Below are 16,767 nucleotides of genomic sequence, written 5' to 3'. Positions count from 1 at the left end.
CCTCCAGACTTTTCCTCATTGCCATCATGAAGAGAATCAGGAAAGGCCATTCCGTTGCAAAATCAGAGTTGTAAGATGATGATGTGTGTCCCAGACCCTCTCTGGCAAGTTTCGGCCCCTTTGCTGATCATTCTTAAAATGATACCATTAGTCTGCGCATGTGTGAATCCCATCCTGCCTACAAAAGCACTCATTTTTTGTTCCTTCTTTTCACTTCCAGAGGAGGAGGAGTTTGAGCACATGTGTGTATGTGTGTGTGTGTGTGTGTGTGTGTAGTGAGAACATTTAAGATCTACTCTCTTAGCCACTTTCAAGTATACAATACAGTATTGTTAACTATGGTCACCCCACTGTACATTGCATGCCAGAATGCATTCCTCTTATAACTGTAAGTTTGTATCCTTTGACCAACATCTCCTCATTCCCCCTGCCCCCACCAGCCCCCAGCAACCACCCATCTACTCGCAGTTTCTGGGAGTTCCATTTTTTTTAGATCCCACATGTGAGATGGAACAGTAGTTGTCTTTTTCTGTCTAATTTCATTTAGCAGAATGTCCTCAAGGCCCATCCACGTTGGCACAAATGGCAACATTTCCTTTTTTTTTTTAAAGGCTGAATAATATTCATGTGTACATAATACATTTTCTTTATCCATTCGTCTGTGGATGGACAGTGGGATTGTTTCTATGTCTTGGCTACTGTGAATGCTGCTGCCATGAACACGGAGTGCAGAGATCTCTTTGGTAGAGGTATTTTATTTCCTTAAGATATATACCCAGAAGTGGGATGGCTGGATCCTATGGTAGTTCTATTTTTAACTTTTTGGGGGAACCTCCATACTGTTTCCCAGAGTGGCTGCACTAGTCTGCATTCCCACCAACAGGGCACGAGGGTTCCTTTTTCTCCACATCCTCGCCAAGACTTGTCATCTCTTGTCTTTTTGATATGAGCCATTCTAACAGTTGCGGGGTGCTATCTCATTGCGGTTTTGATTTGCAGTTCCCTGATGATGAGTGATGTTGAACTTTTCTTCATGAACCTGTCAGCCATAAATATGTCTTCTTTGGAAAAATGTCTGTTTGGGTCTTTTGCCCATTTTTAATGGGATTTTTTTTTTTTTATATTGAGTTGTATGATGCTGCCTCTTTCTTCCTACCTTTTGCTGAATCTCTTCCCATTCTCTGCTTTTAAGGTCTTGTGTCATTAGATTGGGCTTACCCAGGTAATCCAAAATAATCTGTTTTAAGGTCTGTAACCTCGACTCCATCACCAAAGTCCCTTTTGCCATGCAATGTAACATATATACAGGCTTCAGGAATTGAAGTGTGTGCATCTTTGGAGGTGCCATTCCGCTCACCCCTAAACTATATTTGCTGAGCCCTTCTTAGGGAGAGGCACTCTCTGTGCTGGGGTCTGGGAGGCTCTGGGTAAGTGTCTCTCAGAGTACACTACTCCAGAAAAATGGTAGGAGGGAATGTCTTCCGGGGACCCCCCACTTCGGTAGTTTGGGTGGCCAACTTCAAACCATAGCAGCCCCTCTTGCTCTGGTTCTCTGGGCAGAGCTAGAACCCCACTCCTCCCCATATTCATACCCCTTCAGCTCCCATCCACTACCCTGGGGTGGAAGGAGGGTCACTCTGTCCTTTTTCTATACAGACCCTATGCTCAGTCATCCATGGCCAGAAAAAATTCTAAGGAGGCCAACAGAAAGGACACATTGTGTATTTCAGTCTGTGTGTTATGCTGGCTTTTTTTTGTTTTTTTTTTTTTTGCCCAGGGTGCCTGTAGTCATTTCTGAACCTGTTCGCACCTGCTGTGGTCCTTGCAATGTCACTACCCCCTCCCCCCCAAACCCCACACAGGCCAACACAACCCTCCACCCCTTCATAACCTTGGCCTCTAAGGTCCGTCCCTCTGCAAGCTGCTTGCTGCCCCTCACCCCACGGCTGTTGCAGGTCAGTTTCTGCCGCGGGAGCACACCCTCCTCTGGCTTTCCCCCTTCCCTCCCACCACGGGGAGATACCAGCTCAGGCACATCCTAGGGGAACCCGCCCACCCGCTGCCAACCCCAGGCTCAATCCGGAGTCCTGAGCTCATTCTTCAGGGAACTTATTTGGTTGGAGGGCAGAGACAGCAGGTGACTCGGTCACCCTAGCAACCGGGTTTAACTCCGGGAGGTAAGGGCAGGAGGGCCGTCCAGGGTCTTTAGTAGATATTTTCAGAAAGTAGAAGCTTTTAATGACATTTATGGAGCACTTGCTGTTTGCGGGTGTGGCGCTAAGCTCGCTGCGCTTATTAATAAGGTCGTGCAACCCTCACAGCAACCCTGGTTGGGAGATGCTCTTATTGTCCCCATTGTACGGAGGAGACTGTGGAGAGCGGACTCATGCGCCTTCGCTTAAAGGCTGTCAATGTCATAAAGACCTCCAAGGACGGCGGGTGAAAGCAGAACCACAGAGAGGTCCAAACACAAATAAAAATGGGCAAAAGAGGGCGCCTGGGTGGGGCTCAGTTGGTTAAGCACCTGCCTTCAGCTTAGGTCATTCTCACGGGGTTCTGGGAAGGAGCCCCACATCAGACTCCCTGCTCAGTGGGGAGTCTGCTTCTTCCTCTCCCTCTGCTCCTCCACTCGTGCTGGGGTCTCTCTCTCTCTCACTTTCTCTCCCAAATAAATAAAATTTTTTTAAAAAATGGGCAAAAGCTGAGCTGAAGGCAGTCGCTTAACCAACTGAGCCACCCAGGCGCCCCCTTCTCTCCATTTTAATTGTTGAGCAAAAGTGCAAGGTACACGGTAGTTTGGTACTTTTTCTGTAAAAAGAGTCTGTATTTGTACTTGCATAATCTCTGCAAGAGTGAACAAGAAACTAGAAAGTGCTTGTGTGTGTGCACGTGCCCATGAGTGTGTGTGTGTCTTTGTGTGTGTTGAGAAGAACTGGGCAGATGGGGGACAGGAGAGAAGGAATTTTTTTGCTGAACATAATTTTATATTTTCTGATTTTTGGAACATGTGACTACATTATCTATTCACAATAAATTAAAAGGAGGGCTGGTGGCAAGCAAACAAACCACTAAAGAAAAGAAGTCCCCAGGACCAGACATTCTCTAAGCACTTGATTCTATTAATTTCTGAGCTTAGCCTTGACCTTAGAACTAACTGAAAACCGATGATCTTGATTTTGGGGTTCATGTTAGACTTTTTCTTGGGAGGGCTGATTTTAGTGTAAAAGCAGGGAAATGTCTATCTAAAAAAAAAAAAAGAAAGAAAAAAGAGAACAAAATAACAGTCATGTAGCGAATGCACTCCTTCCCAGACTTCCCAGGGTTCTCAGGGTCCAATCCTGGCCTTGGTGAGTGGGGGAAGGGGATGGGACTCACTTCCAGAGTTTTGGTGTAGCCCCTCCCCCCATCATCTCTCTGCCTCCCAGGAGGTCACTCACTTTCCAAGCAGCAGGACCTTGTGGGTCAGGAGGGGTGACAGGAAGGGGTGTGTGGGGTACAACGTCCATCCATATTGGGAACTGGGGAGTCGGGATGCCCAGGGTCCCACCGTTTGCCATTTTTTAGAAGCTTCTCTGCGAGGAGAGTGGGAAAAAGGAAATGGGGCAGGGGTCATCTCTCAACCACCCTGGCCACTTCTACGTTGTGTAGATTGTCCCTTGTTATTTCTGTGGGGCAGCACATCAGGAAATGGCCCAAGAGGGCTTGCTACATGCTGGGCGCTTCTCCCTTTTATCCCCGTGCTAAGCCTCTGAGGTAGGTGCTATTTATCATAATCCCCATTTTAGGAAACCGAGGCACAGAGAAATAAGTGACTTCCCCGAGGTCCCACAGCCTGTGAGGGCTAGCTCACCCTCTCAGCGGTCGCGCTTCTGACACCCTTGACACCCTTGAGCCTGCCTCCAGCTGGGTGCTGCAAACCTGCTCTCTCTCAACAGTCCGAAGGAGTTCGGCAATGGAGTTGCGGGCACTGTGGCCCAGAGTGGGGGAGGGCTGTGCTTTGCACTTCCAGGTCCCGTGGGGGGCCTTGTGGCGTTCTCCACCCTTCCTGAGGGGAGCTGGTGGCGATGCTTAAGTACTCAGCCTGGGCCTCCCAGCTCCCTGCCCTTGGGACCTTGGGCATGTGCCCTGCTCAACTTCCCAGGTGTTAGTAACGGGGGGGGGAGGGGGGGGGCTCAGGGCGCTGTCCTGGACTGCGCCAGGTGTCCTAGGCGGAGCACTGCAGGTTGCAGAAGTCGGCCGATGAGAAGAGCCGCAGCACGTTGACCAGCGGGAACATGAGCAGAGCTCCGAGCAGGGAGCCCAGCTGCACCGCCGCGCCGCACCACAGGAGGGCGCCGCGGCTGTGGTCGCGCAGGATCACGCCCAGCATCACCTTGACGTAGCTCAGACAGCCGATGAACAGCACCCACGAGGCCACCTGCGGATAACGGGTGGCAGAGATGCAGAGTGAAGGGGACTTTGGGGTGAGCCCCAGGGGAGAAGGATGCTTGTAGGGTGACCTAACTGGGCTAAGGGAACCCCATGGAATAACCTTTAAATTCAAAAGTCTTTGGGGGTGACTCCCTAGGGCTAAGAGGGCCCCATGAGTTGACACCCCGGCCCAGGGCAAAGGAGAACCCAGTAGCCTTGGTGCCCCCCCGTGATCAAGTCAAGGGCATCTGGGAGAAAGCCAGGGCTGAGGTACACATGGCAGGGAGAGTGTGGCATTCAGCGGAGAGGCTGGAATGTCACCTTGGACCAGCCACCTTACCTTCCTAAGCCTCCATTCCCAAAGGAGAAGCATCCCTCCCCCTGCCCAACCCCACCCGGGGCTTCCTTGGGGCACAAACACAAAGACTTTGGCCAACAGAAAGCGCCTTGGCTAGGCGAGGGGGAGGGAGGGAGGCGGCTGCATAGGCCAGATACTTACAATGAGGATTTCTCCAGCCCAGTGGCCCTGCATGAGGGGGCAAGGGCTCATCACGGCCATGGCCATGTTGTAGGCCCCGAAGCCAGTCCCGAGCACCGTGAGGACCCCCAGAATTGGCAGAGACCTAGGGCAGAGTAGAGGAGGAGAATGGAGGAGGTGAGCAGCCTGACTTCTGCCTCCCCTACCCTGGGGCGCCGCGTAGAATGGTCAGTGTCTCTAGGGTTAGAGGTCAGATCCACATGGAAACTTCCAGGCCACCTGGCTCAAGCAGGTCAGTGAGCTTCCTGAGGGGCAAAACTGGTCTAAGTCACCCTGAGCATTCATGGCAGGAGAAACAGAATGGACTCTGGTGCTACGGGGACCTGCTTCAGGTTCCCCTTCCCCCTGAAGCTGCGAGACTGGCCCCTGAGCCTGCTTCCTCACCAGCGCGAGGAGCCGGGCAGGGCCGCCGGAACCTGTGGAACGGAATGCGCAGGGCCTGGCCCGGGGCCCCACCCGGTGTTCTGCCAGCTCCATTTCCTCCTGCAACATGCCCAACCTCAGCCAGGAAGCCGGGGGGGACAAGGATGTGGCTTGCAGCCTTGCACTGCAGTCGGTGCTGTGAGCCTCAGCTGACCCCTTCCCCTCCGGTGTCATCTACAGCATGAGGTCTACGTGATCTAGGGGCCCTGATGGCTGGCTGGGATCCCACGTCGGCTCTAGTATGACAACGGAGGACACTGTCCTTCATTAGAGGTCATCCCCCTGGGGCCTCCCTGTGCACGCTCTTCAGAACACCAAGACTACCTGGGGTCCTGCGTGGAAGTGGAGGGCCTGGCCCTGCCTCTAAGGACTCTTTCTGCTCCGAGATTCTTGGAGCCCCTGTCTTTCAGACTGGGTATTTCTAACATTCTGGGCGCTCCCTATTCCACACATCTGTGGACTGTGCTTCTGCTTCCCCAGAAATCTCCAGCCTCCTTCCACAGTTTCAGTCCCGAAGGGAGAAAATTCAGCTTTCTGGCAATGTGACATTTTCTGTCTGACTCTCCTCTTCTCGTTCTCCCTCCTTCCTGAGCTGGGGAAGGGGGCGTGAGCAGGTCAGAGAGGCCCGTGAGGGCAGGCAGGGCAGAGAGCTGGCTGGGAGGTTGTGGGCCCTCAAGTTTCACGACCCCAAAGTCCGTGTGTCCCTTCCCAGGGTCTGAACCCCTGCAGCGGAACCACTTAGGTTGTGTACTAAAATTTGAAATCTCAGGTCCCAATGTAGGCTGGCTCAGTCTGCATTTTGCCAATTTGCTTAGCCACTCTTCCAGATCTGCCGCTGTAAAGGAGCCAGAGTGAGCCGGAGGCGGGAGGACAGGGCTGAAGTCCAGGGAAATAGACCATGGGATTAGACCCTTTCTGTGAGCCTCAGGGTTCCCACTTGTAAATGGGAACCTCAGCTCCTGCCTGCGCATTCCTCCTCAAGGCCCAGTGGCTGGTCAACACCTACACTGGACCTGCCCTGCAGAAGTACTGCTCTAAAAATCTTTACCAAATTAGCTCATTTTATGCTCCCAGCAATCCTAGGAGGGAGAACTACTATTATCCCCATTTTCCAGATAAGTATCCTTGAGGCACAGAGAGGTGAAGTGATTTGTCCGGGACCTCATTGCTAGGAAGTGGCCGAGTTGGGATTTGAACCCAGGCAGTCAAGCCCTAGAAGCCATGTTCTATACGCAGAACCTGACAGTTGGGGTTTGGAATTCTGATTCTGGAATGAAATGCATCCAACAAGAGTTCCCCAGGGCCAGTTGGGGCAGACCTGTGCGGCAGAAACATGGAGAGGAAGCAGGCGAGAGGGTTGGCCATGGAGCTGAGGGTGGCGGACAGGTGGTAAGCAACAGGCCCGTAGGAGAGGCAGGAGTAGGTCTGCACGGAGGGCAGCACGCCGTTGGTGAGCGCGTTCACGAAGGCCACCAGGACGTAGATGAAGGCCAGGTGGGCTGGGCGGTCGTCGGAGGCCGTTTTCTCCTCTGGATGCCCCTGGGCCTTGCCGCTAGCCCCTGGGTCTGGGGGGCCCAGGTCCTCCCCTTCCCGTGGCCGGATGGAGTGGAGGGTGACCTGGGAGGTGAGGAGGTCTTCTATGGAAGATTCCCTGGGTCTGGGCTGACGCTGGAGGAGAAAGAAAGCAACCAGGCAGCAGGCCATCATGAAGGAGAGCAGGAGGAAGAAGACCAAGGGCGAGAAGTTGGCCGGGAGGTAGCGGCTTTCCAGATGGACGGCGGAACGTGTCGTCCCAGGCAGGTCAGACACCAAAGTGCTGTTAGCTCCCTGGGGAAAGACAAAACCAGGGTCAGGCAGATCCCCGGGGGATGTCGGGGCACGGGTAACAGCAATATTAATAATCATATCCAATAAATAGCAGGCATTGCTAGTAAGTAAGGGCCGAATAACACACACAGAACTCCTCAGGCAGTGATCAGAAATGCCCAGCGCTCGGACGGCACTTTGCCTGGGTCAGCCCGTGCGTGCCTCCTCGCGGCCCCAGGCAGTGGGCACCATCAGCCCCAGTTCTGGAGGGCTCGGGGGTGTCAGAACGCTTCGTCTTCCCTGAGGCTCACGGGGGCTATGTGGCTTCTTTCAGACTTAGAAGCTACGCCTTTTCTCACGCTGCCGCCTGCCAGGGCCGGAGACCGCAGCCCCTCCCGAGGTTGCCCGGTGGGGCCTGGTGTGGCCAGATCCCTTCTTAGCAGATGCCGGGCCTCTAGACCTATGCGTGTGAAATTTCAAAATATTTACATGTCTTCAACTAATTCAAACACTTAAAAGTGGAGTGCTCTCGGGATATGGTGGCCCTGGGGCCCCTGGGTTTGCACCCATGGCTGGACCTCTGTGGTTTGGGCGATGCCAGGCCTTATGTGAAGTGTCCAACTTCACAAGTGTCCACACAGCGGAGAAAAGTTGGACGTTTCAACAACACGAAGCATTGAAGCAATGTTAAAGTCTACCGTTCCGGGTGCGGGGGTGGCTCAGACGGTTGAGCGTCTGCCTTTGGCTCAGGGTCCTGGGATCGAGCCCCGCATCTCTCCCTCTCCCTCTGCTGCTCCCCCTGCTTGTGCTCTCTCTCTCACGCACGCACGATCTCTCTCTCAACTAAATAAATAAAATCTTAAAAAACATAAAGTCTACAGTTCTTAGCCCTGGCTGTACCTCAGCATCACCTGAGGACTTTTGAATAAATACAAGTTCACCATCCCTGTTTTGCAATTTGGAAATGCAAAAAGCTCTGAAAGTTCGGATTTTTTTCATGCCTCAGCTGGCAGCCACACTTGAACGGAGGTAGTCTATTTACAGCCTGACGTGCCCACTGGGCAGGAATGGCCCCCGGGCTGTAGGCAGTGACGTCACTGTGCTGGACTGCTGGGTCACAAGTGCTCTTGCAGACCAGGACAGGTGTGTTCTAAAGTCCGAAACTCCAGATTCCAAAACACTTTGGACCTCAAGGGTCTCTGAGAAGCCCCACGCCCCAGAGAGTTTCTTTCACTGGCTGGATGGGGTGGGGCCCACCGCTGTGTTTCAGTAGCCCCCCCGGGTAGGTGATCTGATGTGCAGCCAGGTCGAGAACACTGGTCTACCCAACATCTAGGAAACACAAGCCCTCCGCATGGTCTTCCTTGTGACCGAGCACAGAGCACGGTAATGGGTCATGTCCGGTACCTGCAGGAAGACAGTCTTCCCGGTGGTCTCAGTGCTTGGGGTGGTGTCTGATGGCCGAGTGACGTTGACACAGGTGGTGAGACCCGAGCCCTGGGCAAGAGCCACCAGGGCAGGCAGGAGGCCGCTGAGTCCTTCACCCGCAAAGAAGGTGGTGAGGTAGCGGGTGGGCAGCCGGCTCATGAAAGGCAGGAAGGTGACCGAAGAGGTGCAGTCCACCAGGGCCAGGAAGAAGGTGAGGACCATGAAGGCAACACTGTGGTGGCCGTCCAGCACCCAGGAGGTGACATTCCAGAGGAAGGCGAAGAGGGTGCACGCCAGGGTGCCCACAGCCAGCACGGTGAAGATGATGGGCACTTCGGAAAGGCAGCTGGGCTGGAAGTGATGGAGCAGGGTGACCAGGAGGGGGCCGATGTTGGCCAGCTGGATGACCACCGTGAGGTAGGAGGGAAGGTACCACCCCTCGGGCAGCTCTGTCACCAGCAGGGGCAGCTCTACCCACAGCCCGTTGATGGCTACCCAGGAGCCCATCCCGAAGGTGCAGACCAGCAGGTGTACCAGGAGGGCCATGATGATGTCTGCCCTGCGCCGAAGCCGCCTCCTCCCAGATCAGCCTGCAGTGGGAACCGTGGACAAAAATGCCGGGTGAGCAATAGCAGGGTCACCGTCTGTCAAAACAGTATGCCGTCTTCCCTGATCTTTCCCCTTCTCGTGAACAAGTTGGCTTTTTATGATAGGAAAACACAGACAAATTCTTTTATAACTAACCTTTCCAGAGGGGCAAGCTTCTCTAACTGTGGCTCATAATTCCAGAGACCATCAAAGAAAAGTTGGACACATATAACGGCATAAATATTAAAACAAAAGTAATCCGACAACAAAACACCTTCTTCAAAAAAAAAAAAAAGAGAAAAGGTCAGAAATACCAACAGTAAGATCAAAAGATGACCACCTGGGGGAAATATTTGCAATGTAAATCACAGACAAAGGGATCATCTTCCTCTTATGTAAAGAGTTTGTAGAAATTAAGAACAAAAAGACTGAGGGCGCCTGGGTGGCTCAGTTGGTTAAGCGACTGCCTTCGGCTCAGGTCATGATCCTGGAGTCCCGGGATCGAGTCCCGCATTGGGCTCCCTGCTCAGCGAGAAGCCTGCTTCTCCCTCTGACCCTCCTCCCTCTCATGCTCTCTGTATCTCATTCTCTCTGTCTCAAATAAATAAAATCTTTAAAAAAAAAGAACAAAAAGACTGAATAGAAGAATGGGCAAAGGATGTGAACAGTTCAGAGGATAAGGTACAAATAAACCTTAAACATACAAAAAGATCTGGGCTTGCACCCAGCTCTGCCCCTGGCTAGCAGGGTGACCTCGGGCAAGTGACATTGCCTCTCTGTGCCTCCTATTCCTCATCTGTAAAGAGAGGACAGTCTTGACTTTATGGACTGTAATGATATGCAAATATGTTAATGTTAATAAGCTAATGTTTTTTAAACAGGGTCTGGAGTACAGTAAGCACTTACTGAGGGCTAGCTATCACCCTCATGGTGAAATGCCGGGTTTGGTGACATGGTTGTTTTTGTCCAATTCACATGAAAATTAATACATGACTAAAATTAATGCAATTTTTTTAAAAAGGAAAAAAAAAGTTTCCCATGAGGCACCATTTTGGAGAGAAATGTTGATGGGGCCAAGCCCTTCCTTTTAGAGATGGGAAACAGGGTGGGGTCTGGGGAGGTAGGATTTGGAACCAGTCCCTTGCAGCTTTTGGCCTCCTGACCACCCCCTGCCCCCAGGTCTAACCTCGTTCTCTTCTGGAAGCTGCCAAAGCATCCCTGTGGCTAGGCCTCACCTGGGAAAGTCCCAACCTCAGCGGCTCCTTTCCGGGTTCCACACACAGAACTGACTCTCAGCCGCAGATGAACTCCTTTCTTCCATCCTCCACTGAGCAGAGTGCAGTCTGACCTGCTTTCCGTCCTGCTCCACCACAGTCTGTCTAGAGGACTCAGGCAGGTGGCTTAAGCTCTGTCTCTCACCTCTGAGGCCGGCCTGACTAACAGCCCGGGACAGGCCTGGCTCTGGGCCCCCCACCGAGAGCACCCAGGGAGGGAAGCTCCAGGCAGCTGTTGCATGCGGAGAACCCTTGCCCGCCCCCGCCCCGTTCAGTCGTGCGCAGCTTCTTGGCTGCTCACTCCCACCTGAGACCAGACTGTGACATAGAACAGGCAGAATCCCACTAAAAAAGAGCTGCCCTGCCCCAACGCAGGCAGAGTTCTGCCTCTGATGGGTGAAATGACAGGGAAGGACAAAAAGGTAGAGGTTGAATGATATTCCAAGGCAGAGGCTGCTAGCTGCTTCCCATTACCTACTCTTCCCTTTTTCCTTAGTTGTCACGGAGACCAGATTTTTGGTTGGGCAAATGGCCACCGAGCTAAAGGAGTACCTTTCCCAGCCTCCCTTGCAGTGGTACACAGCCAGCCGATTGAGGCCAGGCCAGTGAGGTTGTGAGGAACTTCGAAAAGTCTCCTTAAAGATGAGGGAGCGTACCTTTCTGTCCTTCCTCTGTCCTGCTTTCTGGAACTCAGATGTGATGGCCAGAACCCCAGTGGTCGTTTTGTGCTAAGAAGGATGGTGTGGGGGCTAGAGGGAGATTAGACCTTAAGGCTTTGCGGCACGGAGTTGCCATACTGGTTCTGTTCTGCCTGCCGCTGAACTCTTTTGTTTGTTCAATGTTGTTTGCATTGTAAATAAGCTGTTCTCTTGTTTAAGCTACTGATTTTATATACAGCAAAACAGTGGCCAAGTGTACAGAGATAGATGTTCAAGGATATAGAGAGACTGATTACAGTAGCAGAAAACCCATGAGGACATTTATCTCCTTTACTCTGGATGTCCCAACTCAGAAACTCAGGTCCTGTCCCAACCGGGATTTGATCAAAAACCAAAATCAAATAGGATTAGTTGTTGAAATACACCTTAAAGAGACATAGAAAGATTAAGAGTAAACCTGGGGGCAAAGGTCTTCCAGGGAAATGCAAAGAGATGGAGGGAGAGAGAAAGAGAGAGGGAGGGAGGGAGAAAAAGGGAAAGAGAGAGAGGGAGGGAGGGAGGGAAGAGAGGGAGAGAAACAAAGAGCTCTCGATATGGGATTTGATGCCAAAAGTATAAATTAAGACCCCGAGTCATTTCATATTGATAGATAGTCCTTAGTGGAGTCAAAGCAGTAGTGGATATATGGAGTCTGAGTAACATTCCCCCACAGCCCCAGACATGCCTGGAGAGAGAGATGGCAGCACAGTCTGGGCGGGGTGGTGACTCACTGCTCTAGACCTTGGTGGCAGAGGGCAGCGTAAAATAAACAAGGATACAGAGGAGGTGATCACTGATACTTCTAATAAACAGGAATAAGTAAATAACTAAAGGGAGGAGGTGGATTTGCTAAAGATGGTTACTTTTATCATCTGAAAAGCTATTAAAATAATGAGAGTTCAGCCAGATGTCCAGTTATACATTTATAAACATTTATAAATATGTAGTTTTCCTGCATAGAACCAGTCAGAAAATAAGACTTGCCAGGATAGTCATTTGGGAAAAAAGAAATAAAGCTGGATCTCTTCCTTACTTCTTATCCCTCACACCTGAAAAAAAGAATTCCAGCTGGATCAAATGTTTAAATATATTTTTTTAATTAAAAAAAGAATAAAAATGTCCAAAGAACATAGAGGCAGAGGGAACTGCCTGTGCAAATGTCCTGAGGCAGGAATGAGCCGGGGGCAGAGTTGCTGGAGCAGTGGGCTTGAGGAGATGAGGGCAGGTGGGCAGGTAAGGAGCCTGAGTCTCCTTTATGTGCAACAGGTTCTATGCACCGAAAGACTAAATCCCCACACCCCACAGAGCAGAGTTGTCTGGGTTCTAATGCAGGCACCACATGGCTGTGTAAGTTGAGGGAAGTGATTTGGCTCTGCAAGTCTCTTCCGTTGGCTGGGAAACAGTCATGGTGGTGGTACGGCCCAGCATGACCCATCTCCTGTGTGGCTCTCCTGCCTGGGCCTGCTTCCAGGCAGCCACACCAGGCGCCCCATGCTCCTGGACCTGGGAGACACAATGAGCCATTGATGGGGGACGTAGCCATCAGTGACGATGGCGGGGGGCGGGGGGCGGGGGGATGTCCTCGGCAGAGAGAACTGCATGTGCAGAGGCCTGGTGGTTCAGAGCAGTATGGGAGTGGCTCACGATGAGTATGTTGGGAGTATTTTTAAAAAGTACATAGCTCTTGGGCGCCTGGGTGGCTCAGTTGGTTAAGCGACTGCCTTCGGCTCAGGTCATGATCCTGGAGTCCCTGGATCGAGTCCCGCATTGGGCTCCCTGCTCTGCAGGGAGTCTGCTTCTCCCTCTGACCCTCCCCCCTCTCATGTGCTCTCTCTCAAATAAATAAATAAAATCTTTAAAAAAAAAAAAAGTACATAGCTCTTTTCTCTTTTCCCTCTAGTGACCTTGCAGTTCTTATTCATTCATTCGACCAGTACTTGCTGGCCACTTGCTGTGTGCTGGACAGTAATTTCTGGAAAGTGTGAGGAGAAGTCACTGAGTGAAATAAAAACCAGCAATCGAGAGCAAGTCAGCAGTGATAAGGGCTGTGGGAGGGAAGCAAAGCTGGGAGGAGCGGGCAATTGTAAATGGGGTTGTCAGAGGGAATGTGAAGGAAGTGTGGGAGTGAGCCAGGCCCGGGGAGAGTGGTGCAGGGGCAGGGAACAGCAAGTGCAAAGGCCCTGGGGTGGCTGCAGCAGTGCGAGCGGGCGGGGGGGGATGGGGGGTGCACAGGTCACGTAGGGTCCTGTAGGCAAGAGTTCGGGTGTTTTCTCTGAGCCCAGATCTCCATTCCTGGGCAGAGGGAGGACCGGCTCTAATTGAGTTTTAGGAGAAGCACACCGGCTATTGTGAGGAGAGGCATGTGGGGCCAGGGGAGAAGTAGGAGTGAAGCCTGTTTATCCGTTAGTGAGCTGGTGTGGTATTCCAGGCACAAGAGATCGTAATGCTAATGATAATAGGAACTCTAACAGTAGCCACCATTTACTGGCCAAGCACTTTACACACATTATCCATTAGATCCTCCCAACAATCCCCAGGTAGGCAGTATGACAATCTCCATTTTATAAATGAGTTAATGCGGCTCAGGAAAGTAATTTGTCCCACGTCACCCAGCCTGTCACCTGGGAGCTGGGATTAGAACCTAGGCCGGGCCGACTGTGGACCCAGCCTGAGCAGAGCCCAGGAGGGAGGGCGTTACGAAGAGGCGGCAGGGGCCGGGCTGAGCTGGACCCCTTTCCACTCACCCCCGGGCCTCCCCACCGCATGGGCTGGGAAGGGGAGAAATGAGCCTCCAAGACATATCTGCTTCCTGGGCCCCACCAGCGATGCTGGGAGACCAGAAACCCAAGTAAGGCTCTGGAGGAGACACTTAAGACTTCATCTGCTCCATGGGAGATGTGCACCCTGGTGCGGAGCCAGGACAGCCCCTGGCAAAGGGGTCTCTTTCCTTCAAATTCTTGTATCTAAAGCCGAGAGTCCCGGGCCCAAGGGAGTGGGGGTGGGGGGCCGGTGTGCCCTCAGTGCGTGGCTGGGCCACCTCCTGCCCCAGCCGGCAGGAAGGGCCCCGTCCTACCTTGACCATCGGAGCCTGGGCAGCCTCCAGTCCCGGCGCTCCCGAGCTCTCCGCTTTGCTCCCTCACCGCGTTATCAGGCATCGACTCACCTGTGGAGCTTTATCTGTGTCTTATCATTTGAGTGCTGACCGCTCCCACCAGAGTAACATCTCCCTGTGAGCAGGGCCCTGTCTCTCCTCCAGGGTGCAGGTGGCCACCTGGTTTGCGAAGGGCTGGGCCATCGACCCAGCCTGCCTCAGCCTTGTGGGTTGAGTTGGCCAGGGTGGCCCGGGCAGTGCCAGCCGGCAGTGTGGGCCCTGTCTACACCCGCTCCTGGACAAGGGTCCCAGTCAGTGTTGTCCCAGAGTCCTTGGTGAATCCTGCAGGCCCCTGCCTGCGGCCTGGGATGTGGAACCTGGCCCGTCCTCATGAGAGTGGTGGGGAGGTTGTCAGGTGGAGGCAGGGTGGCTTTGAGTAGACAGAGCAGGGAGAGAGCGAGAGCCAAAGCTAGAAGCCAAAATGGGCAGGGAGAGGGACAGAGGGACAGAGGCAGGGCAGGGGGAAGAGGTGGGGCAGAGAGGGCAGGGGGTGGGAGAGAAGGAGACAGAGGTACAGGAGTGGCTTGTGTGTGCTGGAACCCCGGCCCGCCTCGGCCACCACCCTCACCTAACCGCTCACATCCTTGTGGATCAAGAGGCCTTCTCTTGCCTCTCCTCACCTCAGAGGTCCCAGGCCTCCTCCTACTCAATGTTCCCATCTCACAAATGTGGGGAAACTGAGACCCAGAGAGGAGGCAGTGTTTGCCCACACCGTGTCCCTCCCCCCAATCCCCCCATCTCAGGTTGCGGTGGTCATCCAGGCCTGCACTCACTGGCTGTGTGTCCTCAGGCCAGCTGCTCACCCTCTCCAGGTCTTGGTTTCTCCATCGAAGAAAGGGTGTGGGGATGCCCCTGACTTGTTGGGCTCGGCTGATAGGGAGGAAGCAAGGAGACAATGGGAGCCCAGGCTGGCTGGCAGGGACTTCGAGTTCCCTTCCTCCTCCTCCTTCCCCGGGCCTGGAAGGGCTGCAGGCCTCCCACGAGTCTGACCTTGGCGAAGCAGCCTCCCTTCAGTGCCCATCCCAACCCCCAGCCCCCGTCCCAGGCTGGTGAGACTCCGGCCCAACCTGGCAGGAACAGCCGTCTAGACTTCCCAGCGGTGTGGAGAGGCAGCTGGGCAGAGGTCAGTGGGGGTCCAGTCTTTTGTCCCAGGGAGGAGGGGGCTGAAGTCCACCAGGCCAGCTCCAACCTGACCACACAGGAGGAAGCCCTTCTTCCCTTCTATCCCTCCCCTGCCTCCAGCCCAGGAGTCTGAAACCAGAGGAAAAACCACAGACCACCCGCTGTCCCCAGACAAGTGCCCACCCCCCCCACCCCCCCCACCCCCGGTGCCCGGTGCCAGCCGCTGGGATCTGCCGCAGTGTCTCCCAGCCCTGAGCCACCCAGCAAGGCGTGCTTACCTGCAGGTCCAGTCCCAAGTGCCCGGGAGGGGCAGAGGCTGCCGGGTTAGTATTAACCTGCCCCGCCCAGCCCTGCGGAGGGAGAGGCAGGGGAGGGGGGCGGGGCTGTCACCGGCACCAAGAGCCTACTGTGTGTCCGCAGTGGCCCAGCCGCCCAATCCCCACGATCCCCAGGCTACAACAGTAGCAATACAGGGCTCACATTATCAGCGAGGGTTGACTCCTAGAAGGCAGAAAACCTGCCCAGGCTGGTTCTGGCCTCACCCCAGGGCCACCATAATTCCTTTCATACAGGAACAGGGATCCCCGGAGCAGAAAGTCTCGGTTCAAATGCTGGAGCTCAAGCGAGTCACTGGGAAAGAGGGGGTATTAATAGCATCCTCCTGGTAGGGCAGAAATCCTAACAGCCAGTGTGTGCCAAGCTGACTCTGGGCCAGGCACTGAGCTTGACAGCCATGAGTACATTACTCTTCACCACACTATGACAATCCCATTCTACAGATGAGGAAACAGAGGCCCAGAGAAGTCAAGAGCCTCGCAGGGCTGGTCTCTGACGTTTACTGACAAATACCTGTCTGACAACAGTAATAGTTCGAATCTGATTAAATCTTTCAGGAATCCTAGGCAGTAGGCAGATACTACTTTTAGTTGCTACTTTACAGAGGGGGAAACTGAGACTTGCAGAGGTTAAGTGACTGGCTCGAGGTGCTCTAGCTGGGAAGTGCAGGGTCAGATTCGAAGCCGACTCCAGCTGACTCTCACACGGGGTCTGGCACCTACCTGGTAAATGCTCATTGCATATTGACTTCTGAGAATTCTCGCCCGCTGTTTGCCTTGTTCTCGGAGATATGCCTTTGCTTGATGAGCAATCGCTCTCCAGGCAGATGTTTGGGATGAGAGGTGAGCAGAGCCCGGGCGGGGGAGGGGGGTACACCGGACCCCTCTCTGAGCTGGCAGGGGCTCAGCAGCACTTCGGGTTGTGGGGACACAAGAATGTGCTCCCTAGGGGAGCCCCTGCCAGGACTCCAGCCGTGAGAGGCCGCTCCTGGCC

The 16,767-nt window shown here is 53.6% G+C and overlaps 1 protein-coding gene across 4 annotated transcripts; it reads right to left on the bottom strand.

Annotated features, from left to right (window-relative positions):
* Window positions 1-3,287: 3,287 nt before the first annotated feature.
* SLC52A3 (solute carrier family 52 member 3) lies at window positions 3,288-15,778 on the bottom strand. Of its 4 annotated transcripts, none has more exons than XM_081833017.1 (7): window positions 15,717-15,778; window positions 15,384-15,505; window positions 15,090-15,186; window positions 8,585-9,195; window positions 6,690-7,198; window positions 4,910-5,033; window positions 3,288-4,417 (listed from the first exon to the last, which is right to left on the bottom strand). In XM_081833017.1, exons 4-7 carry the CDS (start codon window positions 9,149-9,151, stop codon window positions 4,205-4,207), a joined length of 1,413 nt encoding a protein of 470 aa, XP_081689143.1. In that variant the 5' UTR covers window positions 9,152-9,195; window positions 15,090-15,186; window positions 15,384-15,505; window positions 15,717-15,778; the 3' UTR covers window positions 3,288-4,204. The 4 variants fall into 4 exon arrangements, with proteins under 4 accessions (XP_081689143.1, XP_081689142.1, XP_006727567.1 ...); XM_081833016.1 differs by lacking the exon at window positions 15,717-15,778 and adding an exon at window positions 14,239-14,328 and having other exon boundaries at window positions 15,384-15,610; XM_006727504.3 differs by lacking the exon at window positions 15,717-15,778 and having other exon boundaries at window positions 15,384-15,610.
* Between the last annotated feature and the right edge of the window lie 989 nt (window positions 15,779-16,767).

This window comes from Leptonychotes weddellii, chromosome 10 (genome assembly GCF_054177405.1).
Source record: "Leptonychotes weddellii isolate Sample4059 chromosome 10, ASM5417740v2, whole genome shotgun sequence".
In the NCBI taxonomy this organism is placed as follows: Eukaryota; Metazoa; Chordata; class Mammalia; order Carnivora; family Phocidae; genus Leptonychotes; species Leptonychotes weddellii.
The sequence above is the reverse complement of the archived record's forward strand: the minus strand, read 5'-3'. Positions and strand labels throughout refer to the sequence as shown.